Below are 26263 nucleotides of genomic sequence, written 5' to 3'. Positions count from 1 at the left end.
TGTATCAATCAAATAATTCGTCGAGAAGTGATCGCACTACGTTCTCATCATAATCGTCAATATCATCTTCTCCAGCGTCAATGACGGCATCGACACCGCCTTGAGGGTTTGGTATCTGAAGGCCACCGTTATCAGAAGGTTTCACCATTACTATCCCATTAGCTCCCATTCTGTAATTAAAAAAAAAACTTATGTCCTGTAAACAGTCTTAAGAAATGCTGTGATAGTGAATTGAAAGGATGTCTGTCTTATTCGTGTTTTACCTTAAGCAGTCGAAAGCTATGTTAAACAATTCAACTTGGCGCCACTGTCCCACCATCGCCAAACAAAAGTGAAAATTTCTACCAGGAAAGAATACGTTGTATAATTTTGCGCATACTTTTAAATTCGTTATTCTTGGAGGATTTATACAAATCGGTCTGGGGTTTTTTCCTGAAATAAATCAACACGCAAACTAGGTGCACGCACAGTTCATTGGAATTGTAAAATATTTAAGAATTATAATTTGTAATTAATACCTGATAAGGAGTTTTCGTAAAGGATTCTGTCGTTCATAGACATGGCAACGTCAAACGCAAAATCTCCAGGATGGTATGTTATTTTCATACATGCTTTTTGCCCTAACAAATCCATTAAATAACCAGTACAGCACTTACAAACGCCGCTAATGCATGAGCAGCGTCTTGAAGTACTTCCATTTTGCGCTGGGCTTTGTCTCGCCAAGACCGATGTTATAGTGCCATTATCAGACTTTAACCGGTGCAATAAAAGTGCATAATCAGTAGGCACCTCAAATCCTTTCCCATAATCGTAAGTCTGCGTTTGATTTTCTAATCCTTCAATGATAAAATTACGATTTAAGGAACACAGTTTTAATACATGAATTTAGCAATTTGTGTAATTATGAATAAAATTGTTCAAAACACTCACCTCCGAACGTAGTCTCAAAAAAACAAGCACCTATGATAAATACCACTGCAATCACCATTTTCCGTAAACTTTTGACGCGAGGCGACGCGTGCGTTTCTCGTGTGAATAACACCGGCACTTCAATTCGCATGCACAGAATTAAACCGGTTCAACGGCGGTATAAAATGATATAACCTTATTATTAATTGACAACTTTCACTCATGGAGTTATTTAACTTTTATAATAAATTTATTAAATTTAAAAACATGGTACAGGTATAGCAAATTTGTTAAAAAAAAGTATAATAAATTAAATAATTTATTTAAATATTTCGTATAAATAATGTTTGGTATCGTTTTACTATAATTTTCTTCCGTCAAAAAAGTCGCCTACAGCGTCTCCGATCACGTCCAACGGTCCTTCATCGTTTCCTCCTCCGAAGATTCCATCACCACCTCCAAATAGACCGTCGCCACCGCCTCCAAGGATTCCACCAGCATCGCCCAATAAACCCCCGTCGTCGTCATTGTTACTGTTACCAAAGAGATTGACTGGGGTGGGACCAGACGACACCGGTTTTGGTTTCAAACCTGTTTGTACGCCTGACGAGCCCAATCTAAAAATAAACGTTATTATATATAACTGTTTCCAATCAAAACGAAAATATTTCGTAGAAATTTTCGCTCACCCAAAACACCTAAAAGATGCCGAGTAAACAGGAAAACCAGCGATGTCTGCGTTAATATCTAAACAAGCGAAAGCGTTTCTATTCCGGATTCGAATATTCGATATCTCTGCACAAACTCGGACGAACGGAGCTCTTCTGGGATTAAAGCAAATAGGTGGAGGATCACTCGCTGAAAAATATTTAAAATTTATGTTTAACTTTTTCTATTTTGCCTTTAAACCCTTTTATTTTTCATAGAAACTTAGCATGGCATGTACCTGATACACGTCGCCTTAGGACTGTATTGTTGTTAACGTTCAATTTGACATCAAAAACAAAATCTTCAGGAACAAAAGAAATATTGCCGCACGCTTTCATGCGAAACCTTTCTAATATCGTTCCTGTACAACAACCACATTGTCCTCGGACGCATGAGCAAGGAAATCTCATAACTTGTCCATTAACGTCTTGTTCTGGTTGAAGAGTCGTCGGTTGGTTTTGTAAAGTCGGTTTTGATGTTACATTAGCAACCGATGCCGCTGTAACTTGTTCTGTTTGTACTATAGGTTCACCTTCAACAAGTGTTGCATCTACTGAAACATTTTCAGTAACAACATTATCTCCTTCATCATCTATCTCATTCTCATCATCGTCATCCTGTTGAACATGTATAGGTAAAACAATTTCCACCGGTGACCGCAGTACTGGTTTCAATAACGCTTGTCTCCAAATTACACGAGGGACTTTGAAATCTATCACGTCGTATGACCGATCTTCCCGTTCTACGATATTACCTATGAATAAAAATTAATCAAAATATATTTTTGTAATTTTCCTAAAATGATGAGTAATTATAATAATACTCACCTACGCTTGCGTTAGACAATTTAACACACACTAGAACTAAACAAAGTTTTATAGACATGATCATTTTCAATCATAGAAAGTGTAATGTGTTAGTACAGCTGTGCTTCACGGTGCAGATCAAATTGTAGGCATAACAAGTAACCAGGTGTATTTAACCGGCGTTCAGTGTTTGTTTTAGTCGTTAGAAACAAGTTTTAAATTTTAATGTCAGTGCCAGAGAAAGTTATAATAAGTACGATACAATCAGATCTAACTTTCAATATTTGAATCGTGAATTGAATCATATATAGGCTGTATAGATTTTATGGCTTGATATTATGTATCGGTTGTCAAATTATATAATAAGTAATAACAATAGCCGGAAAGTCAATTTCACTCAATTACTTGAAGAATAATGTTATGTAACATTAGACAATATCATGTTTCTTGCGATTACAGCTTATTTCAAAAGCTTATGAACTTGTGTTGTAGCACATTCTTTATATATTGTAACTGTGAAGTCATTGCATTTTAACTGCATAATCGCCTATAAATATGTATAACCAATGGAAAGCATTACCTAACTTTATACTAATATTATGACTTGGTCGTCCGGTTATTAAATTAACGAATATAATCAGAACCACCTTGATCTTCTATACATCCCAGTAATACTATTTTTTAGCCTTCTACCTTAGTATAAGATAAATTTTGGATTTTTTTATATTTCATTTGTTTACTTCTCTTCTGTAATCTAGTTAGTATGCCAGTGTAAAATTTTATTTTAACACTCAGTTTATTTTGTTTGACACGTAATTTTGTAACAGTACCGATATTTTATTTATTTATTATTAGTTAAGTTGAATTAACGGTGCAAGTTTATGAAATCGGTAATCTTAAATTTCCTTGGCGTTAAAAATAATGTATTGTTGTATCATACAGAAAACTAAATCCAAAATCACCTGGTAACTAAAACTTTTGTAATACTTCCTTCTAATTAAATGTTCTTAGGAAAATAAATATAACAACCATTTTTTATTCAGCTATTTTATTATTATTTATTGGTCATTCATGCAAAATAAATAATCTCATACAATTTTTACTATTTACACACACAAGAAAATAATTTATAAAAAGGAATAAATACTATAGCTACTTAGAACTAATGTGACTTCGATATCGTATTCGCTACCATTCACCGCGCATCATTTTATTCTGTCTCCTTCTGTCTTTTCTTACGTTTTTTCCATTATCAGATTTTCTCATTATTAAGGTATCACTCAAGCTATCAAGGATATCATCATAATCATTATCATCACCTTTAGTATCCCTTACTCTATGTTTCTTGTTAGGATTGTTTTTCTTTTTTCCTCCTCCAAACACGCCAATCTGATCTCCAATGCTTTCACCAATTTGGGTAAGGTCAAGAACGTCTATATCAGACAAGGCAAAATCTTGATTCTTATTGCGTTTTTTAGGCAAATGAATTGCTTGATAACGGATACCTCTATGAACAAAATCACCTCTGCTTTCATCAGCGGCCATGGTTTCTTTAGTAGGCATTACTTCCTCAGACTCTGAATCTAAGCTCTGAACAATTTGTATGAGGTTTTCATTGATGGATTCCTCAGTAGTCGTACTGAACAAAGCGATGGATGGCGCCTTTGCGGTGATAATCTCCACTTTTTCATAGTTTACATCTTCTTGTTCCTTGGGTGGCATGGGAGACTCTTTGACGTCGTTCGGTAACAATGGAGTGACATGCAAAGAAGAAAGCTGGCCGGTAACATGCGCTAAAGACATCTCTAATGTGGGATCGTCAAAATTAAAAACGGCTTTTTCTGTTGTTGCCATAACAGCGGGTTCTTGATTTTGTTCAACAAGATTTGCTATTTCAGAAACTTGATCATTTATGACATGTTCAATTTCATTGTGTTCTGTAGTTTGCATTTCGACGCTTACTGCCGCCATTGGCGCGCTAGTAGTAGTTGAAGAGAGCAACGTTGATGCCTTCTCTGTAGTAGTTCTTCGCCGTGTCCCATTAGCTGGTCTCCTTGATGGACGACGTGTTGGCCTACGGTTAACAGGGCGAATTCTCACAGTAGTAGTTCTAATAGGCCGTGGCGTAGTAGTCCTAGTACTAGGTCTTCTGGCAGGTCTACGTGTAGGTCTAGGCCGTCTTGTGGTGGTTGTTGAGGTAGGAGCAGGCGCTTGTTTCTTTTTATTTTTATTGGATTTCTTCTTACCGCCTGAGCCGCTCGAGAACAATTCTTCAAAAAAGTCTTCCTCTAAACCTGGAAACCCTGCGTAGTCATCGCTTACGCCATCTGCGTCCTTTACGAGTTCAAGACCACCTGTAATTAAAAAAGCATCAATTGTATCAAACTGAACCGAGTATGGAATATTATAATCATTTAATTTCAATTAAGCATCAATATACTTTAGCATCTAATTTCGCATAGAGACACATTATTTCAATTTTTAATCATAAACATTAAATCTTACCATCGTCATCATCATCATCGTCGTCGTCATCATCATCGTCATCGTCATCATCAATGCCGATGCCGAAACCACCTTCGTCTTCTAAATCATCATCATAATCATCGTCGTCTTCATCATCATCATCGCCCTTCTCAGAATCGGGAACAAGTGGTAATGGATCAGCTGGTTCTGACGTCACACCTCTTGGTCCAAATTTGAAGCACGATACTCGTACAGCAGCTTCTACTGCTTTCTTCGCTTGCAGCTCTAAGCCAAGGCAAGCTCTGAACTCTTCACCCGCTCTGGCGATATTGTAAACTCTTCCGCAAAATTTGGATACACCCCCGGGAAGCGGCATGCAGACAGGACTTGGCTTGCGATCTATAACAACAAGTAGTTTATTTAAGTATAACGTACTATTTATAATAACTTACTATATAATATTTAAAAATTTTCAAAATGCAATGTTAATTTAATTTTATTTTTCTATAAAATGAAAACAAATGGTTACAAGATAGCAGATCTAACGCTCGACTTTATTCGCTTATTGCAACACTCATAAATAATGAAACAGAAAAAAATGCACAACCAAGCTAACACGAAGTATTAGCTTTAAATGCAATAAGCACATTCCAGTATATCCAGTACATTTACCTTGCACAAATTAAAAAATTACCTAAATAAACACAAAAGAACAAATCGATTGAAATAATGACATGTTAGACAGAATGACGATATATAAAAGAAAAACAACACTTTATACGAGAGAGAAACGAGAGTAATGCAAATACTCACTGGAGAGCGTCCGGTTCGTGATGACCTTCTTACCGAAGCTCAGTGACACCGACATCTTGTCACCGTCCAAATACATCAGCGTTGCACATCCTGTAAAGTTGTTTTTCATTGTTTAATTTGTTATTTGCATTGCACTATTTTTGTCATTGTTTAATTTGCACTATTCAATGTTAATATGGAAAAAATAGATTTTTCGAATATTTAATTTAATATATATATTGTTTCACTATCAGAGTTAATTAGAAAGAAATAGATTTTTAGAATATTTAATTTAAGTTAACATATATTTTTTAAAATCAATTAATTATATTTTATTCACTCTTTCATACCAGCATAAAATAATCGTTTATATTTATTATTAACAGCTATTTTATAAAATTATTTCAATGAAGTAAAGAACTTACTATTAGTATCATATATAAAAGAGTGAAGATAGAATACTGCCGTATTAAAAGTAAAATATAGACATAAGCTTACCTGGTCCGTTCAAGTTCACGACATCGACCGCGAAATCTCTACAGCAACTGCAAAACGCTTCCTGACACTTGCAGTACTTATTTATAGCACTTTCTTCTGGTTTGTCGTCATCGTCTCTGTTTTGTATGCTTTTTCTATTGCTATGTTGCTTCTCTGTAAAATATTTTATCCCTTTTAAGTATTTTGCCGTTAAAGATAGTTATATATGTGCAATATGTGCATAGTTAAAATATAATTATGGCCGATTTATAAATATACTGTCTAATTACGCACTGAAAAATCGAAGAAGATAATAATAAATTCATAATAAAATATTTTGATTTTAAATGAATTTATCTGGGAGAATATATGGTAGGGACACCACTACTTTCTTTATGTTTTGCATGTTTAATTCAATAAACGTTTTCTCATACTTCGGTACGTTACTATTCGTCCAAAGCCTAATTAATATTAATGTCTGTTATATGATATACGCGACTACTTAACACATTACCGAATTCGCAAAAAGTGTATATGGAATCGCTACTTAACACGCTATTTGTTTTTAGACGCATGAAAATATAAAGTTTGCTTTCACAAGGAAAAATCTCTACATAGAACTTAAATTAATTATTTTATTTGGATGATGATTTACACAACAATATGTAAAAATATTTTTATTTTATTAAGGAAACAAACAAAACACTAATACAAATATAAACTAGATATAATAGGTAATACACAATTCGATAAACTTTTAACAAAAATATTACATAAAAAAGAAGACTGGAGAAAAAATTAACGAATGAAATAAAATGCTCAACAATATAACTTTAACATATTAAACTTAAGGAAAAAAGTGTACAACATAGTCGCTCAAATAAATTATTTTTATCTTAAGTCATATTTTATCATAAGTATAAAATGGACCATAAAATAACGTATCAAACAACTAACAGATTATTTACTTTTCTTATTTACATATTGATATAATATTTGGGACAATGAATTATTCAAGTTTAATTTATGTAGGAAAAGACAGCAAAGAACAAATAAAACTCGCTTGCTTGTAGGTAAGTGACAACCAAGGCTCATAGAAACCCACAGTACGCGGGTGCGATCTCGTTCTTTATATTTTACCAACTCGAACTAAACCAACCAGTATTTATAATACTTTTTTCATACAGTTAAACTACTTTTCTAGAAATTTACTTCAAACTCGTTTAAATGCTGTAACGAGAGAGGTGTTATTCCAAGATATTTTAACAGTTATCGTTTAAAAAAATACTAAGTAAAAGAATTTACCACTATCCAAGTAATTGCATACGATTAACAACTAGTTAACTGTTTCCAAGATTGGCAACCCTAATCATCTGCTTAGGGTTGCCATTCTCGAAAAGTTTGCGCCGTGTGCTACTTTAGATACAAAATATAGCGAATGTACCGTAACATAAGCCCCAACCGCATTCCGCATTAGAAATCGCAAATTCAATCATATGCGAAATTCTTCACAATGCATATCCACAATCTACATACATGCGAACACTGCTCAAGAGAATATTATAGAAATAACTCATCCAGCAAATTAAGAGCGTGAGAAGACGATATTGCGTGATCGTATCAATATCGAATTATATGATAAGGGTAACTTTTATTTTGGTCACCTCACCACTCACAAATACTGTTACCTACATTACCTGCCCTTAGTTTCATATTAAAACTAAATTTCCTACAAATGATTATTACTAACGTGGAATTGTATAACTCTTACAATAATAATTTATTCACAAAATTCGACCTGTTATCGAAATTTTATCCCCAATCTAAAACATAAACATAGAGACGTACATGATGTGCACCTAAAGATTAGTGATAACATACTGGTGTCAATATTTTATGTTTAATACACCATGACAATTCTTTAAATATATTAATATGAAAAAAACATAGTACTTACTGACACTCTTTGAGGCAGCGAAGGCTAAAAGTATGAATATCAAAAGAAGCTCAAAAACTAGGGAGAGCTTCATCTTGAAGCCTGACTCCCCACCTGGAAAAAGAGTTTATTATTAAAAAAAACTCTTCTGGTTACAAAACAACTTCGACAACTGCATATTAATGAAAATGTCTTTTAATTTTAACCAAAAATGAACAAACGAAATATAACAATAAAAAAGAAAATCTAGCAACGCGTTGAACTCTCTTATTCTGAATCATGTCGTCAACTTAAACCAAGATTTATTTAATGTAGAGTCTCATGTAGAGATCGAAAAAATTATACAAATTATTTAATATGATTATGAAATAAATTATAAAATATCTACTAACCTTTACGTTGAATCTACACTGATAAAACAATCACAATACTGTCTCCGTAATTGTTATATGTGATAAGTCAAACGTAGACACGAGCGTAGCACCAACACTGATTTGATACAACCACGGCTCACACCCGGAGAAATGTGCAGTGACGTATAACAAACAGCGAGAAAGGAAAACCGTCAGTCTTGCATCTCATTCACTCATCAGGAATGGGTGAAGGATGGGTGAAAGCGTAGACTCAGTCGGTTGCGTATGTAGAATTTAGTGTCAAGTTGAACACCTCGTAGTCTATATGAATGAGTACTTAGAACCTGGGCAGACAGGATGTGATACTTTACTTGGGTTTGATTAATTAATTAGCGGTAAATCTGCCATTACCGTGTATATAAAATATTCAATTCGTTAATCGAAAACATTATTCTCCAATATATTATATGAATAATTAGAAAATATATATTATTTAATATACGAATGAGTGTAGCAGTTATGACCGGAACCATTTAAAAATACTGTTGCTTGATTCATCGTAAGGAAATAACCGATTTCAAATATATTTAACGTCGTCGAAAATTCTAGAACTACACGTTTGTTGATCTCTATTATACAGTAGCCGCGTCGTATTGGCATGTTTGTAAAATATTATTATTACATCAGAAAAAGATTACCATTTTTATATTGAGTGGGTAAATAAGAATATGAAAGTCTATGGTGAAATTTGTATAATTATTATAATAAACAATTACTTATTTCTTCTAAGTCTGAGTGAAGTTTCTTACACAATTCTAATACTTATATTTGAAGTAGAATTATGCAAATTGGTATATTGATATACTTAGTTGTTACAGTAATAAAAGATATAAGTAAATTTGAATACCGATTTATATTTACTTACATATATAAAAAAATCTATTGGTAAAACTTCAGTACATCAACTTGTTTTCCATTTTTCTTTTTAATGTAACATATTTTTAATCAATAATCATGGTATAAGACTTGCATGATTAAATTATTCCAGAGCTAATTACATATTTCGCCAGGCAGAAAATCTTTCAAACAGGTTGAATTATATAGCAATTAATAAGAACATTCTATACAATTGTGTGTCAACAGAAATCTCTTTATGGTATTATCAAATTTAAACTACTCAACGAGCCAATTCAAAATGCTCTCAGTGTAAGCAGCCATCTTTCGAGCATCTCAGAGCCGGTTGCGTATGCCATGGTCACTTTCACGAGGTGAAAGTGGTCGGATCGAATTCTGACCACATTTGTGTTATTGTTTGTTATTCATATTTACTCATTCACCCCACCAACACTAATTGTTAGGAAATATTGTTTAAATTTCATAATATTTATAGTTATGTATATTTTCGATACTTCGTGAACTGTAGCGTCTCTTTGTTTAAATGCTAGCTGATTTTTACTAATATATTGTATTCGTATTAAAGAAGGAAAATAGTATTTTTTTTAATTTATAAATAAAAACACCTTTAATTCATTTTATTTTATTGACAATTCGTTGTTTAGGTTTTTAGCTTTCTAGCTCTGTGTTCAGTGTTCAATATTACAAGGTAAATAAATTAATTAAAATGCGTTTATATAAAGAGCTCTAGCCTCTTTCGTCTCGTGCGCGTATTGCACGTCGGCTGTGAACTCTGTGGTCCTGGATTTCTTTCCCTGGACATCCAGTGTGGGTATTTCTGACAATTGTATCCCCTACAAAGAAATGAAGCTAGGTCTTTACCTAGCCCTTTGGCTAGTCATAAAAAGCAAGCCAAATACTGCTTGCTGCTGGAAGAACATATTTTATATCCGCCCGGATAGCGACCACTATAAGGTACAATAAGGTGTTAAAACTCGCCATAATGGCCCACGTGAGTGCGTCGCGCTCCGGGATCAGCCTGTATGTCCGCTTCCAACAGGCCGGCATAAATATGTTGACTGCCGAGAGGTAATCATCACTTATCAGTCGACATTCTATTGGACCCCACTCCACTTACCATCATGTGCAGTGGGGAGTGCAGCTTTGCAGTAACTAAGTTTCAAAGATTACAACTTTATCACCTCGCATATTATCATATACTAGAATATCATGTTATCCTAGTTAACCATGTTTCATAGAATATCAGACATTTAAAAAAGCATGTATTTTTTTCTGATATTATAAAAGTCATTTCTTTGATGATATTGTGTAAAATAACTCTTAACTTATTATATACGAGCCGGAAAATTCGTTTACAGCTGACATATATTACCTAATAATAATATCAGCCGAGTATTATATACTGTCCCACTATTGAGCACGGGCCTCCTCTACTACTGAGAGGGATATTTCCTAAAGTCATATATGAAAGAAGAAAGAAAGAAAAAGAGCTTTATTATTGGCACAAAATGCAGTTATAAAAAATAAAGTTTTTTTTTACAAACAATTAATGTGCCAACAATGGGCTACTCATTCAGCTTAATGCTGCTGCAATACAACTGCAACGCTGGTTTTCAATGAGCAGCCCAAGTGTCATTCGGATGTCCATTCGGTATTTAATTATCGAGAATAATCTATTTAACAAGACTGTTTATAATGTAGTTCGATTGAAGTACAATGACCCGCATGTGTGCCAGTGGCGCGGTGTACTTCGCCGCGCCCGACTCCATACACGTCTTCTACCAGACAGACAGACAAACCAGATTAAAAGGTCGCAGCTTTCTATAAAGGTACATTTCCATGATGGGTATACTGGGACGCCATATACAATATTTTTTTGGGTAAATTAATTAGGAAATTGGAACCTAATACTTCGTTATTCGTGTTAGTATTAAGACACCTTATCCGACCAATATTTAGTTTTTTATTTGATATTAATTATGGAAGTTAAAAATGTACTGTACTAACACATACTTTTTAACAAGTAAATACAAAATCGAGTACTAACTTTTTAATTCAAAATTTACTTAAGAGAAAGCTATCTAACAAGTCTACGAAATTATTACCCACATAACTGAACTATACATATAACGACCCGATGCACATGCGTACACTCCAATCAGGTACCGGTTACTGAACATTCAGAGTGTCCACGCGGGCTGCTTTCTCGATGCATCTCACTGCATGTCATTACACATTAAAATTTCACCTTCTATTGTGGACGAGGTGAAACGGCGCGAGATCAGAGGAAAGGTGTATGTAGTCTCGACTCGGCGCTGGCGTAGATCGCCTCGAACACTCGCCCGAACGGCTCTATATAATAAACTGCGCGTTTTAAAATTCATATTTATTGAACAGTGGTAATAGAGATGTCAATCAAATTGACGCTTTCGCTTGTGCTCGCGGTGGTCGTGGCGGCACACGCCGGCAGTTATTTAGGTAAGTAATGGACTGTACTTATTATAAGTAAATAGAAAGTATAATAACGGCCGCTGGCGCCATTTATATTATAGATTGAAATAACAATTAGTTTGCGTTGCGTCGACCGCAGTATTATAATGACCGACATGTATGTCAGATTATATGTTTAGAATTCTTTTGTGTGATATTAAAATTATAATGATATAATGTGTGAATACTTATATAATTTAATTTTAGTATAATACAACGTAAAATCATATTATTTCTGATTAAGATATTTATTTAATATTATTTTATATTCTCATAAGTTTTGATACGTGTGTGATAATTGCTTCACATTAATGATTTGATTTTAAAATGCATAAATATAAACAAAGAATGATATTCGTTATATAATAAATATTCGTTCCAATTTTAAACCTTAAATAGATAGAGAAAAAAAACAATGTTATATCAAACTCATTCTGCGCTTAAATACACTTATTGGAGGCTTTGAACTTACGCAAAGCCTATTAAAATAACCGCAGACAGTAGTAAAACGGGTTACAAACAAGCATATTTATCTATCTAACCACGGATTATATGCCTTATGCGTTTTATAAGAAACCACATGGTTGTAGAAGTTCCATATTGCGTTTACACTAGAAATATTTTTTTAAATTATTGTACTGCAGGTCCTACACACTTACTCATAATAATAACTTAATATATTTAAGTCGATTATAATATAAAAATATACATCTACATATTCGTGGATTTGTTGTCTCTAATAGCAAACCGGACTAATATTTTAGTCTAATAATAATATATCATTTATTTCAAATTACATAATCAACATAAAAATTATTGTTAATAAAAAAGCCCTGTGTGATTTCTTCAGTACGGATTTAATATATTTAATACAAATCTATAGAGTAATCATTGTACTGAGGTGTCAGGCACCTTGCACCTACATTAAACTGTTCACGATATTTTCACAATGTATGTTAGGTGCATTTTAGATCAGCAAATCTTACTATTTAATCAACGTTAATAAAGCAGGACGAACGGCCGAGACGAAGGTTCGCTGGTACAAATCCCAGGGCTCACACCTCTTTTCCAAGTTACGTGTTTATTGTTGCTTTACTGGTGAAGGAAAGCATCGTGAGGAAACCTATATATCTAAGAATTCTTCATAAGAATTTGGAAGATATGTGAAACCTAACAACCCGTACTAAGCCAGTGTGGTAGACTAAAGCCTAAAACCCTCTGAGTAGTCGAGGCCTTTGCTCAGCAGTGACAGTTTATAATACATACTTAGTTTTATTATTTTATTTTAATAAAGCATAGACTGCAATTTATATAGTGGAAGCAGTACACAAATAAAACAAACCTCCACATTACATTAGCGACAATATTTTGACCTGAACTAGGCATATTACAGCCTTAAATAAAGCATAATTTCAATCAACCTACCTGAGGACATCACATCTGTATGTATCATAGGTTCGTTGGCATTAGACTAATAGAGCGAAGAATGCTTTATTTAACTTTTAATCATTATAGTTTTGGACCTATTGGTTTATGACCTATACCTATCAGAAAAACTATTAAAACAAGGACTGATTTTGTAATCTTCACATACAAATGATCTAAGAAATTAATAAGTAAACCATGGCCGAAAATTAACGATAAACTTATTTATTACTCATACAGATGTATTTTTTATGTTTTGGTGTTTTTTTTTTCATAGGAAAAATCGGGAGTCTTGTTATAATAATTTTAATTGTAGAGTCTGACAAAGATTATAATGTTTTTTTAATGTAATATAGGAATACGCTTTTCCTTATCACGATTTGTAGCTTTAACGACTTTACGGTTTATATTGGTTTAACTAGTTAGGTTTATTGGTGGATGTAACAAGATATAAAATATTAATTAAAAAGAGAATCGCAATCTCTTTAATCTGCAGATCGAAACTCATAAATTATTGCAAATAAACTATGAAAGCGAATAAAAATTTTATAAACACCTTTAATTTATTTAAAAAATCAGTATAAAAATTATGACAATATGATAACAAACTAACAGCATTAACTATTATGACAACACGTTCCCACAAATTAATCTTAATAGAATTTATCAAATTACAATGTTTCCATTCAGTTGCTTCCTTCAATATATTATAGTAGTGACTGTCCACTGCCTCAGTAGCATAGTGGTAATTGTATGTGGTCCGAGTACGACTACCGCGCTGAGGTCCTCTGTTCGAATCCCGGGCTGGGCCGAAATATTTGTGCTTCCGTTTTTCCACTTTAAAAATTATTCAGACGCAGCTCGAAGTCAGGAAGTGGAGGTGTGATACCCGCGTGCCTCGAAAAGCGCGTAAAAGGAGAAGAGATTGCACCTATGTATTGCGTACATACTTGTGCACTATAATATTTCCTACGTAATTGATTGACTGCCTCGGTGGCGTAGTTGTACTGCATGTGCGGTACGGCAGCGCTCTGAGGTCCTGGGTTCGAATCCCAGGTCGGGCAAAGTGATATTTGGGTTTTTCTGCTCAATATCAGCCCGGAGTCTGGAATTTGTGCCCGATATGGCGATAGGTTCGCCCCCTATTACATCCTGGGACGGAACACACTTGGCAAAAAGTGGGTGCCCTGGTTGCACTTCTGAATACCCCTTCGGAGCTAAATGCGTGATGGTGTGTGTGTGTAATTGATTGATATAAGATTGGTCGTCGTTGCCAAAATTCGGACAGAAAGGTTCTGTAAATATAAAACGCCATGATGATTATAAAACTCATAAATACCATTCTGTCATATAAATCATCATTTAAAATACAATTTTTCGAATAAAATATTCCCGCTTAATCCAAGAAGTATGTTTTTATATCACGTAATACAAAACAATCGTGCCCGGTGCACTGAACCGTGACGCGAACAAAACAGGGCGCAGTGAAAGTAGAAACTGTACACGCGAAAGTTACTACACAATTTGGTCATAAATAATAAAATACGTCATTGTTTACGTGCGATGACGCATCATAACAGAGTTTCATATGTATAGTACTATATTATGTTGAAGGAACGAATGGAGACATATTGTAAATCAGCTTTTGCTCAGGATTATGTTCTCGTGGTTGAAGGAACTGAATGGAAGCATATTGTAAACCAGCTTTTGCTCGAGGTAACGTTCGCGTGTAAATGGTTTCTCGGGATAAAAGTCCCGCTTTATTCTTTCCCGGGAAAGTCTATAATACTCAGGAGTTATATAGCTTCCTATTAGTGAAAATATATTCAAAATCAGTTTAGAATTTCCTGAGATTAGCGCGTTTAAACAAACTCTTCAGTTTTATGTATGAATATAGGTTCTACTAAAATCAAGCCGTTGTGGGAACGCGTTACACTGACTCAAATACATATAATTGGAGCGTGGGTAGATTGTTCACTTTTTGTTTATTGTTCTGTAGATTTGTTATAGACTATCGATAACCTGTGGAGTAGACTAAGCTGAAATTTAAATACACTGACCTCTCTATACATTATGCTCTTAGATATTATATATTATTGTTAAATATATAATTGTTACGAAATTGTGGATACAATGCAAAAAAATTAAATATGGCATGTTTACTACATAAAAATTTTCGGAAATAAAAATTTCTTTTGAGTCCCTAAATTTATTTTGGAGAATATATAATCTTAAACCCGAAAAGGCACTATTACATTATTTTTGGTTCCCGCACCTCAATAGAAACCATTATATGATCACTTTGTCGTCCGTCTGTCTGTCAAGACACTTTTACTCAGGAGTGTGTAGAGGTAACAAGAGGAAATTATTATTAAATACTCGGGACTACGCCGTCTTTCATTTATGATAAAATCAATCTTGTAAGTTAACGCGAACAAAATATACGACCATTTAAGTCGTATTTTTGCATATATTGCGAATTCACAAGGGAATTATAGGGTAAAAAAAGAAACCTTTAGAGTACTTCCCGTTTAACGAGAATCAGGAAATTTAGCAAAAAATAATGTCTTACAGCAAACGTAAAGGAAAAAATCTAAAAACCTTGAATATGTACTTTAAGAAAAAAATAGCGAATTCATTATTACAAACTTATTATTTACAGTTAGTGTAATAACGGTGTCTAGGGATCGAATGACAAAATTAAATTTGTCAACTTTGAACTAATATACCCTATCTACAAGTTAGTACTGAACACTCGCTGCACGAGTCCAACTCGCGCTTATGCGGTTTTTTGTATAATGAACGCGTCGTGAAACCATAAGGAAGAGAAAGCGAAATTTGTCAGATTTATGGTCTGCTCACGAAGCATAAAGTTAGTACATCGTAAATAATTATTTCATGCGATAATATATGAGACATGTCTGTAATAACTATCGAACAATCACACCGATAATCATTTTCCATGTGTGTAAATAAACTCATGAATCAGTAAACATTTCATGCAATAATACATATATATATTCAATTACTATTATTCAATACATATATATACAAATACAATTCAATTTTGAAATAATTTATTCGCCACAGCTTTTCGAATAAACATAAGTACATATGAATGTAGGTTTTTTCAAAAATGATTTGGTTTTTGGTTATAACTAATGCCCAAATGTTAGAGAAGTCCTTTAAGGAACATATCTCGTATCGTAAATCTAAGAAAAAGATTTCCTTTCACAACACATGTCCAAACCATTAACGGATTAGACAATAATTTGTTGTGTAAAAAAGTAATTTCCAATCTCTCATATAATTTATAAATTATTTTTAATAACTATACCTTTTATTCGACAGATATATTCGACCTACTAGACGGTAAGAAGCTGATCGAAGTGCCTGACGCTCGCGATGGCCAACCCAACCGGAACTGCATGTGCAAAGGGCCGGCGTGCATCTGCTGTGTCAACTTCAACATGACCTTGATCGAGCTCACTGGCCCAGGTAATAAAACTAGTCTATACACACTAGCCTTTTATTCCCAAATGGTATGCAGAGGACCGACTAGTGCATTCACTTTTTGACATAGATATGCAGTGTTGGGGGGCGAGCCTATATATAGAGCCCTAATTTAAGACTCCAGGCTAATATTGTGAAGAAAAATCCAATAACACTTTTCCCAACCCTCGAAGATATAAGTAAACAATAAAAAAACATGTTATAAGTTTAGCCGGTATATACTGCTTATTGCTTTGAAAATCGGGACGAGCTTGTCGTTCGCCTGATGATAAGTGATACGACCGCCCATAAACAGTAGAAACATCATTCAACACCTTAAAATACAAAGTCTTGTTTGGTATTCCACTGCGATTGCCATCCTGAGATATGAGATTTTAAGACTTATTATGTGCAGTAGTTATAAAATTGTTAAGGTTGGGAGGTGCATCGTAATGAAATTGATCAGGTATTTTAATAACTGTCTTTACTTACATTCAGACTATGTTTAGATTAGGGTGCTAGTTAAAAATAATTCGGAATTTAATAATGAACACTGGACTACTCGTTCATTAGTTCAGAAGCAACATTCTATTCTTAGAATTTTGTTAATTCAAATAAATGCAACTTAAAAACCATACATGGACAATGGACATAATTAAAATGTTTTGTCATCAATTACATGTTATGATCAAAGGAGTTTTAAATATAATTTTATATACAATTCCAGGTTGCATACACGTGAAATACTCTTCGCCTGAAGAAGGTCTCATCACAAAGGTTTCTTATGGCAAGAAAATAACACAAAGTACAAAAATACAAGGTAAGAATCCTATTATTTTGTGTTTTGTTTCAATACTATTTTAATTTATATCTTCTTATTAATAAAGTTTTTGTTGTGTATTTAATATAATAAGTCATTTGATCTTCGGACTTTGTGTATGAATTGCCTGAAATCCTCAAAATTTATCTTAATGCATTAATCCAATTAAATAATTTTACTATCGAGGTCAGAATGATTATACAATCATTAGAAATGATTACTTACTTTTCCGTTAAGCCCGATACAGGGTCATTTTGATATTTTTGTTAATAAATTGAACCACACATATCAAATATTGTGCCAAAATGCATCCATGACTAACGAATATTTTCACCAAAGATCCCAATTTTAGTTAGTGATTTTTTATTTTGTAGTTTAGTACGAATATAGCGTGTACAAATCTATTTCTGATTGAAAGTATTTTTTGCCGCTGCCAATTCTCTTCGAGTAGTCTTAGTGGCTTTAAAATATTTTTTTAATGATATTTATCTTGTTCGTAACTAACACATCTTTATTTAACAAATAGGGTTAGAATAATTTAATTTTAAAATATTATTTTCAAGAGATAAATAAAGTCTCATTTAATAGCAGAATGTCAAAATGACCCTATATAATATATTATATCCATGAGTCCAATCATTCGGATCGGCAGCTCCATCGTTCGGAAGTGAAAGTTTCAATAAGGGTTGGCGATGATAAAGAAAGTCTGCTTGTCTGTGCAAATAGCTGCAACCGCGAATGCCACTTTCACAAGAAAGTGCAGCTTTACAGAATTCTGCAACTTCCACGATGTAATATAGAACAATATAGGTTTTGATGACAAATTACAAGTTTCATGTAATAATCATCATATTATGGTACAATTGCAAAAGACCAGGGGAAATGTAAGGATCGCAGTAGGAAGGCGGACCCTGGCACTTAGGCCGGAATAATCGCCAAGCAGAAGATTATGGATAGTACAATACCTACCACTTTTTATTTGATAATACAACTAAATTCCTTAAGTGATATCATCGCTTTATAGCATTAGATAATTCAATAATCCGTCGCAATATGATCAGCACTATCTCTATCAACCCGTGTCCAATTTAGAATAATTTTGAATATCGCTTATTATTTTTAGGCACGAGTCCAGCACCCTTATGCATAGAGTTATTTGGTAAACTGGCCCAAGTATGCTCAAAAATCAATGACCTAGCACCTACGGAAGACGGGCTGCGCGGCTGCGTCAAGCTGGAACCGAAAATTTTCGGAGCAGAACAGGTTGAATTCCCCATCGGCTGTTTCAAATCAACTAATGGAGTTATGGAAGTAGAGGATCCTCCCGTTGTGGAAGAGTAAGTACTTTATGAAATGAAGTTATTCCTTATAATACCTCATAGCAAATATTTTAATTGCTGTCACGCATTATGTCGGAAATCGAAAAGTATGATTTCAAATGGGAATCGTTTTAAGGAACATTACTGTTTTGGTGAATATTTAAAACATTTTTCAACTATGCTTTTCAATACTTCATCATTTTTTTTTAAACATAAGTTATTGAAATGAGTTAAATATTTACGAAAAGAATAACGTTCATTAACACGGATTCTCTGTAAAATAATTCTTTTGATTTACAGCATAATGCGTAAGGGCCATTGATTATAGTAGATGGAAAATATTGTTATCAGTCTTACTTATAAAAATTTCGCAAAGCTATGCTTAGTTAAAACCCAAATACACTCGATCAGCTGTAAGTCAAAATCCGCCATCTTGCCTCTTAATAAGGTTTAAACTAGGAAACCGGTGATGTTTTTGACAGCATTTAAGCAATTCTTAATCACCTCTTAACCCTAAAACAAGTATATAAGTAAGACTGTATATTTTAACACAGTATGATTAACGAAACAATATAAACTATCTCATAATTTAAAATGGTTTTAAATTTCAGAACTGCTGAGGAAGAAGAAGAAGATGACAGTGAAAGTGAAAGTGAAATTCTGCACAATATATATCAGACGGCAGAAAAAGGATTAGCCTTCTTTAAAAATTTCTTCGAATTGAACGACAGCAATACTACTTCGGCGACTCCCACGCCAAAACCTCAAGAAACATCCAGAAGATTTGCAAAGAATTTAAAACATCCTAACCAATTGTGATAATTAAATTACATAAAATAATTCGAGTACAAAAGGCAATTCCTAGAATAACTTGCCACCTTCTCATTGTAAACATTTTAAATGAAATCCTATTTATTGCTTTAAGATCGTATTATTCAAGTATATTTAAGTTGTTTTTATAAATAAAATCTCAACAAATTAATCATTTTCTCTTTATCCTTTTGAAAATGGAGGTGCGGCGTTTGTTTCCAAGAGGTACACGCCAGCGCTTCTGAAATAAGAAAATCGACATAAAAACAATAGTCATGCACACTCAATATTGCCAAGATTTACAATAATTCTTGCATCTAAAATAGAAAACGTCTTCTTACCCAAATTTAGGTCTCAGTCCACCCATCTGAAGCCTGCCAGGTAGAACATCACACATGCCAAGAACAGCAGCGTAATAATTTATACACTGTCTCCCAGTGAAGCCACCTGATACGAGGGACTCAGCAAAATAGAAGAAACTCCTGGCGTGGTCACAGGCATGGGAATCGCAACCTGGCATTGATATTCCACCGTTGGGGTAAAAGTCAACTTGTGCCAGATCTCCCAAATATCCGTTAATGCCGTAATTAGTGTGAATAACTTCCGTGTAGCGACCGTCTTGAGGTTGGAAACGGTTGACGTTGTTCACCCATCCTATGAGAGCTGGGTCCAAGCCTAAATAATAAATGAGAATAATTAGCTACAACCGAATGTTTTAAGGTAGTTTTCTTTTTGGTAATTGTGATTCATCGGATCAATGCGAAATTTTATGCATAGATTGTATCGTGTTTGGCAATGTTGTTTAAAACATATATTTATTTATTAAACGTGAATAGCTTTTTAAGTGAGATATTTCCCATTGAGACTTAAAAACCTCCTGATTCGCAAAAAGTTTAAAAACTTGCACAGCGACAATTTTTATAAAGTTATTAAAAATATTTTACCATGAAATCAAAGGATTTATGAACACACTTACCAGTAATATAAGCAACTTGTCCTCCTAAATTTCTACCGATAATACCCGCTTGATGCCCGCCAAAGCCATGACCGACGATATGGTACTGCACTAAACTAGCTTGAGTCTGTTGGTTGATCCACGAGATGAAGTCTGCGACGGCTCTGCCTGATGCTATTGTGTTGGCAATCACAAGTCTGTAGCTTAAGGAACTGGCACCAACACTCCAATCGACCACAATGATGTTTACATCTTCGGCGGCAAGGAACGCTGGAGAAAAAAAACATAATTAAATTGTTTAAAATTAATTTAAGAATAGGCATACGTAGCTGTAATGGTATGTGGTGTCGGTAGATCTTTTGCTGGTGGTAGGTCTCTGATATGTGAGTGTCCTTCTGAGTAGCTACCACCACAATGTTTATTTCTGCCGCTAAGTAGCAGTGTGTAGTGACTGTTGTGTTCCGGTTAGAAGGACATTGTAGCCAGTGTAACTACTGGGCATAATAAGACTTAACATCTCATGTGTCAGGATGGGGAGCGCAGTGGAATACCAAACAATACTTTGTCATTCAAGGTGTTGGATTGTGTTTCTACTATTTACGGGCGGTCGTATCACTTACCTTCAGGGGAACGGCACGCTCATCTCGTCATTCAAAGCAATAAAAGAAAATATATGTAATGAAAATAATGTATAAAACTGCAACCATCAGTTCAATTCATTTGGGTGCCACATGCCTAAAATATAAGTAAGGCTTTAATAAGCTCGTAAATGTACGCTCATGACAATATAATCTCTTTATCATGAGGTATTTATATTACCTATATTATCACATTGTTACGACAATCAATCTAGAACAAATATTACATTACCAGGAATAAGTACGGTATTAAAATCAGACGTGGCCGAGTTCCTCCAACCATGCAGTAGTACAATCGTTCGCCTATTGCTTCTGTAGTTACTCGATGCCAGAACACCAGCATTTCCCATCAGCAACGGCTGACTAATAGTCGGATTGTTTCTGAAAATATTAACATTGTACAAATTCTTTCATTAGACATATCGGTAGGCTAAACCTGTTTTTGGAATTTAAACTTCAACAGACTTAGCAATAAACAAAAATTTAAATGTCACTACATTAACAATAGACATCAACAACTAATCATCCCATCAGTGGCGAAGCGTCCATACAAGCCGATTCCTACCGGGTTACCTTTTGTAAATTAATTTAAAATAATAATATATAACTGGAATAATAATAGTATATTCAAACAAGTCATCCTATACTTATTCCATTAAATCAATACGTCAACGATTACGGTACATAGTTCATATTATTATCAATTCGTTAAATGGTAACTCGCACGCAGTGCTCGCGCCTTATAGTGTTCGAAGTGAACCCGGCCGCGCATAGCTTCCCTCGCGATATTGTTGTCTCTTTCACACGTAGCGCGGTGTCTTTGTCTAATCTTTTGGAAGTGACGTAAAAATACATGTGTGCGTGCGTGTATGTGTACTTCAGGGTAACCCGAGAATTTGCGGCTTAATGTTGGTCCATTGGCGCGAAATTTTTTAAAAATTTAGAATGTATAATTAGTGTTTGTGTATAGTGTGGGTTATTAATTTTTGTTGGGCTCTTTTAGATAAGTACCTATGTTCAAAATCTGGATTATTTGTTAAATTTAGAGTTTAGACATAATGTTTATGTTAGAAGGAAATTATTATGTATTATGATATTTTACTGATTTCAATTTATTGTGAACAGCGTATTACATGACAATTGTAGAAAAAAAATATTTCTTCGGGTTACCTTTTGAAAATTTTCACCCTTCGCCACTGCATCCCATGAGTATTTTTTTGGTTTCTTCTTATTTTTAATTAAAAGATAATATCTATTTTAAGATAATTCTCATGTTTAAATAAAAATAGTAATTTAAAAACAAAAAATAATAACATCGTCAATTAACGCACACGCTGATTTTAATCACAGGAAATAAGGATATAATAGAGATAATATTATCTAAGCAAAAGCAGGATTAATTTGAATTCTCGATAATTAAGTGTTATCGTGATAAATGCCTGTTTGTTTCATTTAATCTGTACATTTTCGTGATCCGGCAAATTTGTTTTGTTCAAATGGAACCCTTACATCCTTATTCTTGTTATTTGTAAATAGCGTATAAACTAAACATCCTCTCCCAAATATTCCCAGACCGACTTATAGGAAGAAGCCTGGATGATTAGGAACATAACGATAGAAGACCAAACTACGCAGTGGAATACCAAACAATACTTTGTAATTCAAGGTGTTGGATGGCGTAGCTTTTGTTTATGGGCGGTCGCATCGCTTACCATCAGGCGAACGGCGGGCTCATCGTCATTCCAAGCAATAAAAAAAAACAATCTTTTTTATTTTACCTAGTAAACAAATGGTAGACGTTAGAACGTGCTGGATCATATCTCGCCGCTGCAGCAACATCGTCTAAAGTCAGCCACGTGTCGACGAGGTGAATGTTGCCATCAGAATCCTCTGCGTATTGATACCGAAATCCATCATCTAGCTTTTGCAGTGCTGGACTTGGCAACGCTGAAATACCAAGATGGCGCTATATACAACATTATTTTTAGTATATTACAAACCCGAAATTAGTTTGTCGAGAATCAGTAGCACAATCCATTGTATTAATTTTTAACGTATGTTATATATCCCAAAAACATACAAAAATTTCGTCAAGCTGGTTATCTTTTGTATTAATAGAAATCCGGCGCATGTCGGTCGCTCACTGATACCTACTACAGTCGACCAATACAAGCACTCCCTTCCCCTCCCCGCGACCGCACACGTCCCGCTCGTTCCATGCCGCGGCGCGGCCGGGGTACTTGATCTATCAATTCCGCGGGAGTTTCATTGTTATTATTATTTTTGTATTTTATGTGATCTTTTATACCAAAATCTAATGTGGGTGTATCGAATTTATGCTATACAAAAATTAACCTTGTATATAAATCTCGAAATAGTTCGCATAACATTTAACAATAAACAGTATGAAGAATACTAATAGTGGTAGTGTAGCGAGACCGAGGTTTGTATCCCGGCTGCTCTTTAAGTACTACAAACTGTAAGCGATTGCTGTTCGACACTAGATGTTGTTCACATTATAACTCTACGACAGATCAGACATGTTACCAATAAACCGACGATATGTACAAAATTTTATATTGCACATCGTCATTATGGAATGACGAAAGAAATTTATCTTCCTTACATGACATACATACACCTAAAATACACACAATAAGCTGGAAAACCAAGTTTGCATAAAAATAATAATTATTGTCACTGCACTGTTATCTTGTTTCACAAAAAAATATGAATAACTTACCAAAGATAAAAAAAATAGATAAAATAAAGCATGTTATTTTTGCACGCGTAATCGTTACCACTTAATCAATAAGGTACTAACTATAACTTATTCATTATAAGTACTAACCCAAGCAGGTTCCAACAAATAGAACGAGTAAAGCTGTGTATTTGAAGATGGCCATGATGTGAGTGTATCACAGGTCCATCGAAATATAAATTTGCAGTAATCTAATACCACTGATTATAATAATCCAGATAAATTATAAATGATTTATAACACGATATTTAATAAATTTATGCTATTGATTCTAGAATGGTATGAGTAATCATTTATTCCATTATCTTTGCGGTTGAATAATATTAATAATTAATATCACTCACGGCGTGAAAACAATGTAAACTTAAACTAGGGTTTTATTACAACATACTGAGAAGTACTCTATAAGAATTTTAAGAGTATGTGAAGTCTTCCAACCCGCACTAGGCCAGGGTGGTGGACTAAGGTCTAATCCCTCTCAGTAGTAGAGGAGGCCCCTGCCCAGCACTGGGATACTATATAATACAAGGCTGACATTATTATTAATACCTAATAATGTTATGTCGACTTATCATATCTGATTTTACGTATAACCTATTTCAGGACTAATCGTTTTTAAGGCAATCACAAAGATCTAAGGATAATCAAATATTGGCTTATGATAGATTGATAAACAACTTAATTGGTCTGATTTCCGCTCTGGGATTTTCCGGCAAACAACGGATTGAGTAAATACAAATATAATAAAATGGAATTTATATTTGGCATGAATGGTAATACGGTCGCTCTCGATTATATGGAAGACCAGGATTTTTTTAGAATGGGCGGAGGGGAAAAGGGAGAAAAAGTTCGCGAGCTCTCACGTAGGTCAAAATGTGATTATTCAACCAAAAGGTATAGACACCGATCTGTGTGCCTAGGCCGACGTAGTGGACTCACGCTGGCCTAGTGCGGATTGGACACTTCACACAACCTCAAAATTCTTATAGAGATTTCTCAGTCTTTCCTTCACCCTTAAAGCACATATTTTAGAAAAGTTAGAAGAGTGTGCCCTTTGTATTCAAACCTGCGGATATTCGTCTCGGCTGTCCGTTCCACACCCAACTAGGCTATCGCCACTCTTATCACGTTAGGATAATATTATTTAGATTTCGCAGCATGATTTCTACTATGATATAGTAAAAAAATACTCATATTAATTTAATCGATGAAGTTTATTGTAAATATTCTTCATAGCTGTAATATATTATTATATGGATTATATATTACTAGGTATCACAGCTTTAAAATGCACGTTCTCCGAGAAAATAAACAAAATTTGTCATACTTATGCTTGTATGTAGGTCATCTAATATATAAAATTCTCGTGTCACAATGTTTGTCTCCGTACTCCTCCGAAACGGCTTTACCGATTTTAACCAAATTTTGCATGCATATTCAGTAGGTCTGAGAATCGGCTAACATCTATTTTTCATACCCCTAAGTGTTAAGGGTTGTCCACCCTTAACATTTTTTTTATAATTCTATACAAATTTTTATTTTTTTATTTTTTTTTATTATGTCGCATTAAAAAATACGTTCAACCCTAAATTTATACCCTTCTATCACCAACCCCATTTTTTTTGTAAAAAAAAATGTTAAGGGTAAAACAAAGTCCCCCGCTGCATCTGTCTGCCTGAACGTGTTAAACTCAAAAACTACCCAACGTATTAAGATGAAATTTGGTATGGAACAGTTTGAGACCCTGGGAAGAACATAGGCTCCCGGGAAACTACTACTTTTATAACGGAAAACTTTAGCCTGAAAAACTTTATAACGCGGGCGGGGCCGCGGGCAAAAGCTAGTTTTTCATATAAAAGTCTAACTGTGTAGTTTGACGGGATATATAGCCCTAAAAACCTGAGTAAAGTAGTTTCCACAAAGCCGCCATATTTTCAATCTCTCTCCAATGCAACCCCACACATTGGAACCGACGAAAAAAATATCCTCTGTTTATGGCTAGGCAAAGTACTCTAAAAACCACTCTATCATCGTGAATGATAATATTATGTATACCCATACCAAGTTACAGCTTTCTAATACATGGGGCGGCAACCTATTTTAGAGAAGTATAGTATTATATGTAGTAGTTTTAGGTAGAGAATACCTGTCATTAAATCCGCCTTGACATTTACGTAGGGTCGCGAAATAG

The 26263-nt window shown here is 34.2% G+C and overlaps 4 protein-coding genes across 4 annotated transcripts; 1 reads left to right on the top strand and 3 right to left on the bottom strand.

Annotated features, from left to right (window-relative positions):
• Positions 1–4: 4 nt before the first annotated feature.
• LOC115441704 lies at positions 5–2585 on the bottom strand. Its single transcript, XM_030166598.2, has 8 exons — positions 2445–2585; positions 1856–2371; positions 1599–1767; positions 1272–1526; positions 931–1067; positions 519–836; positions 264–432; positions 5–170 (listed from the first exon to the last, which is right to left on the bottom strand). Exons 1-8 carry the CDS (start codon positions 2506–2508, stop codon positions 5–7), a joined length of 1794 nt encoding a protein of 597 aa, XP_030022458.2. The 5' UTR covers positions 2509–2585.
• Positions 2586–3454: 869 nt separating this feature from the next.
• On the bottom strand, positions 3455–8638 carry LOC115441721 (eisosome protein SEG2). Its single transcript, XM_030166616.2, has 6 exons — positions 8487–8638; positions 8116–8208; positions 6180–6332; positions 5703–5792; positions 4929–5288; positions 3455–4777 (listed from the first exon to the last, which is right to left on the bottom strand). The coding sequence occupies exons 2-6, from the start codon at positions 8186–8188 to the stop codon at positions 3612–3614; spliced, it is 1842 nt and encodes a 613-aa protein (XP_030022476.2). The 5' UTR covers positions 8189–8208; positions 8487–8638; the 3' UTR covers positions 3455–3611.
• Positions 8639–11334: 2696 nt separating this feature from the next.
• LOC115441716 lies at positions 11335–19887 on the top strand. The gene is made up of 5 exons (XM_030166611.2): positions 11335–11840; positions 16629–16775; positions 17497–17589; positions 18713–18926; positions 19520–19887. The coding sequence occupies exons 1-5, from the start codon at positions 11771–11773 to the stop codon at positions 19725–19727; spliced, it is 732 nt and encodes a 243-aa protein (XP_030022471.2). The 5' UTR covers positions 11335–11770; the 3' UTR covers positions 19728–19887.
• LOC115441715 (pancreatic triacylglycerol lipase) lies at positions 19820–24373 on the bottom strand. The gene is made up of 6 exons (XM_030166610.2): positions 24163–24373; positions 23090–23258; positions 21544–21692; positions 20695–20943; positions 20060–20393; positions 19820–19959 (listed from the first exon to the last, which is right to left on the bottom strand). The coding sequence occupies exons 1-6, from the start codon at positions 24215–24217 to the stop codon at positions 19902–19904; spliced, it is 1014 nt and encodes a 337-aa protein (XP_030022470.2). The 5' UTR covers positions 24218–24373; the 3' UTR covers positions 19820–19901.
• Positions 24374–26263: the final 1890 nt, after the last annotated feature.

This window comes from Manduca sexta, chromosome 25, assembly GCF_014839805.1.
Source record: "Manduca sexta isolate Smith_Timp_Sample1 chromosome 25, JHU_Msex_v1.0, whole genome shotgun sequence".
In the NCBI taxonomy this organism is placed as follows: Eukaryota; Metazoa; Arthropoda; class Insecta; order Lepidoptera; family Sphingidae; genus Manduca; species Manduca sexta.
Note: the sequence above shows the minus strand (reverse complement) of the source record. Positions and strands in the feature narration are given on the sequence as shown.

Excerpts from the sequence above, each read along its gene's own strand:
- LOC115441704 (XM_030166598.2), bottom strand. The coding sequence starts at position 2,508 with ATGATCATGTCTATAAAACTTTGTTTAGTTCTAGTGTGTGTTAAATTG. Across the intron at positions 837-930 it reads TTTTGAGACTACGTTCGGAG|GATTAGAAAATCAAACGCAG; the intron begins GTGAGTGTTTTG and ends TTATCATTGAAG. Across the intron at positions 433-518 it reads TTACGAAAACTCCTTATCAG|GAAAAAACCCCAGACCGATT; the intron begins GTATTAATTACA and ends GATTTATTTCAG.
- LOC115441721 (XM_030166616.2), bottom strand. The coding sequence starts at position 8,188 with ATGAAGCTCTCCCTAGTTTTTGAGCTTCTTTTGATATTCATACTTTTA. Across the intron at positions 6,333-8,115 it reads CGCTGCCTCAAAGAGTGTCA|AGAAGCAACATAGCAATAGA; the intron begins GTAAGTACTATG and ends AATATTTTACAG. Across the intron at positions 4,778-4,928 it reads CGATGATGATGATGACGATG|GTGGTCTTGAACTCGTAAAG; the intron begins GTAAGATTTAAT and ends TTTTAATTACAG.
- LOC115441716 (XM_030166611.2), top strand. The coding sequence starts at position 11,771 with ATGTCAATCAAATTGACGCTTTCGCTTGTGCTCGCGGTGGTCGTGGCG. Across the intron at positions 11,841-16,628 it reads ACACGCCGGCAGTTATTTAG|ATATATTCGACCTACTAGAC; the intron begins GTAAGTAATGGA and ends TTTATTCGACAG. Across the intron at positions 16,776-17,496 it reads GATCGAGCTCACTGGCCCAG|GTTGCATACACGTGAAATAC; the intron begins GTAATAAAACTA and ends ATACAATTCCAG.
- LOC115441715 (XM_030166610.2), bottom strand. The coding sequence starts at position 24,217 with ATGGCCATCTTCAAATACACAGCTTTACTCGTTCTATTTGTTGGAACC. Across the intron at positions 21,693-23,089 it reads GTCTACCATTTGTTTACTAG|AAACAATCCGACTATTAGTC; the intron begins GTAAAATAAAAA and ends TAATATTTTCAG. Across the intron at positions 19,960-20,059 it reads GGACTGAGACCTAAATTTGG|AAGCGCTGGCGTGTACCTCT; the intron begins GTAAGAAGACGT and ends TTCTTATTTCAG.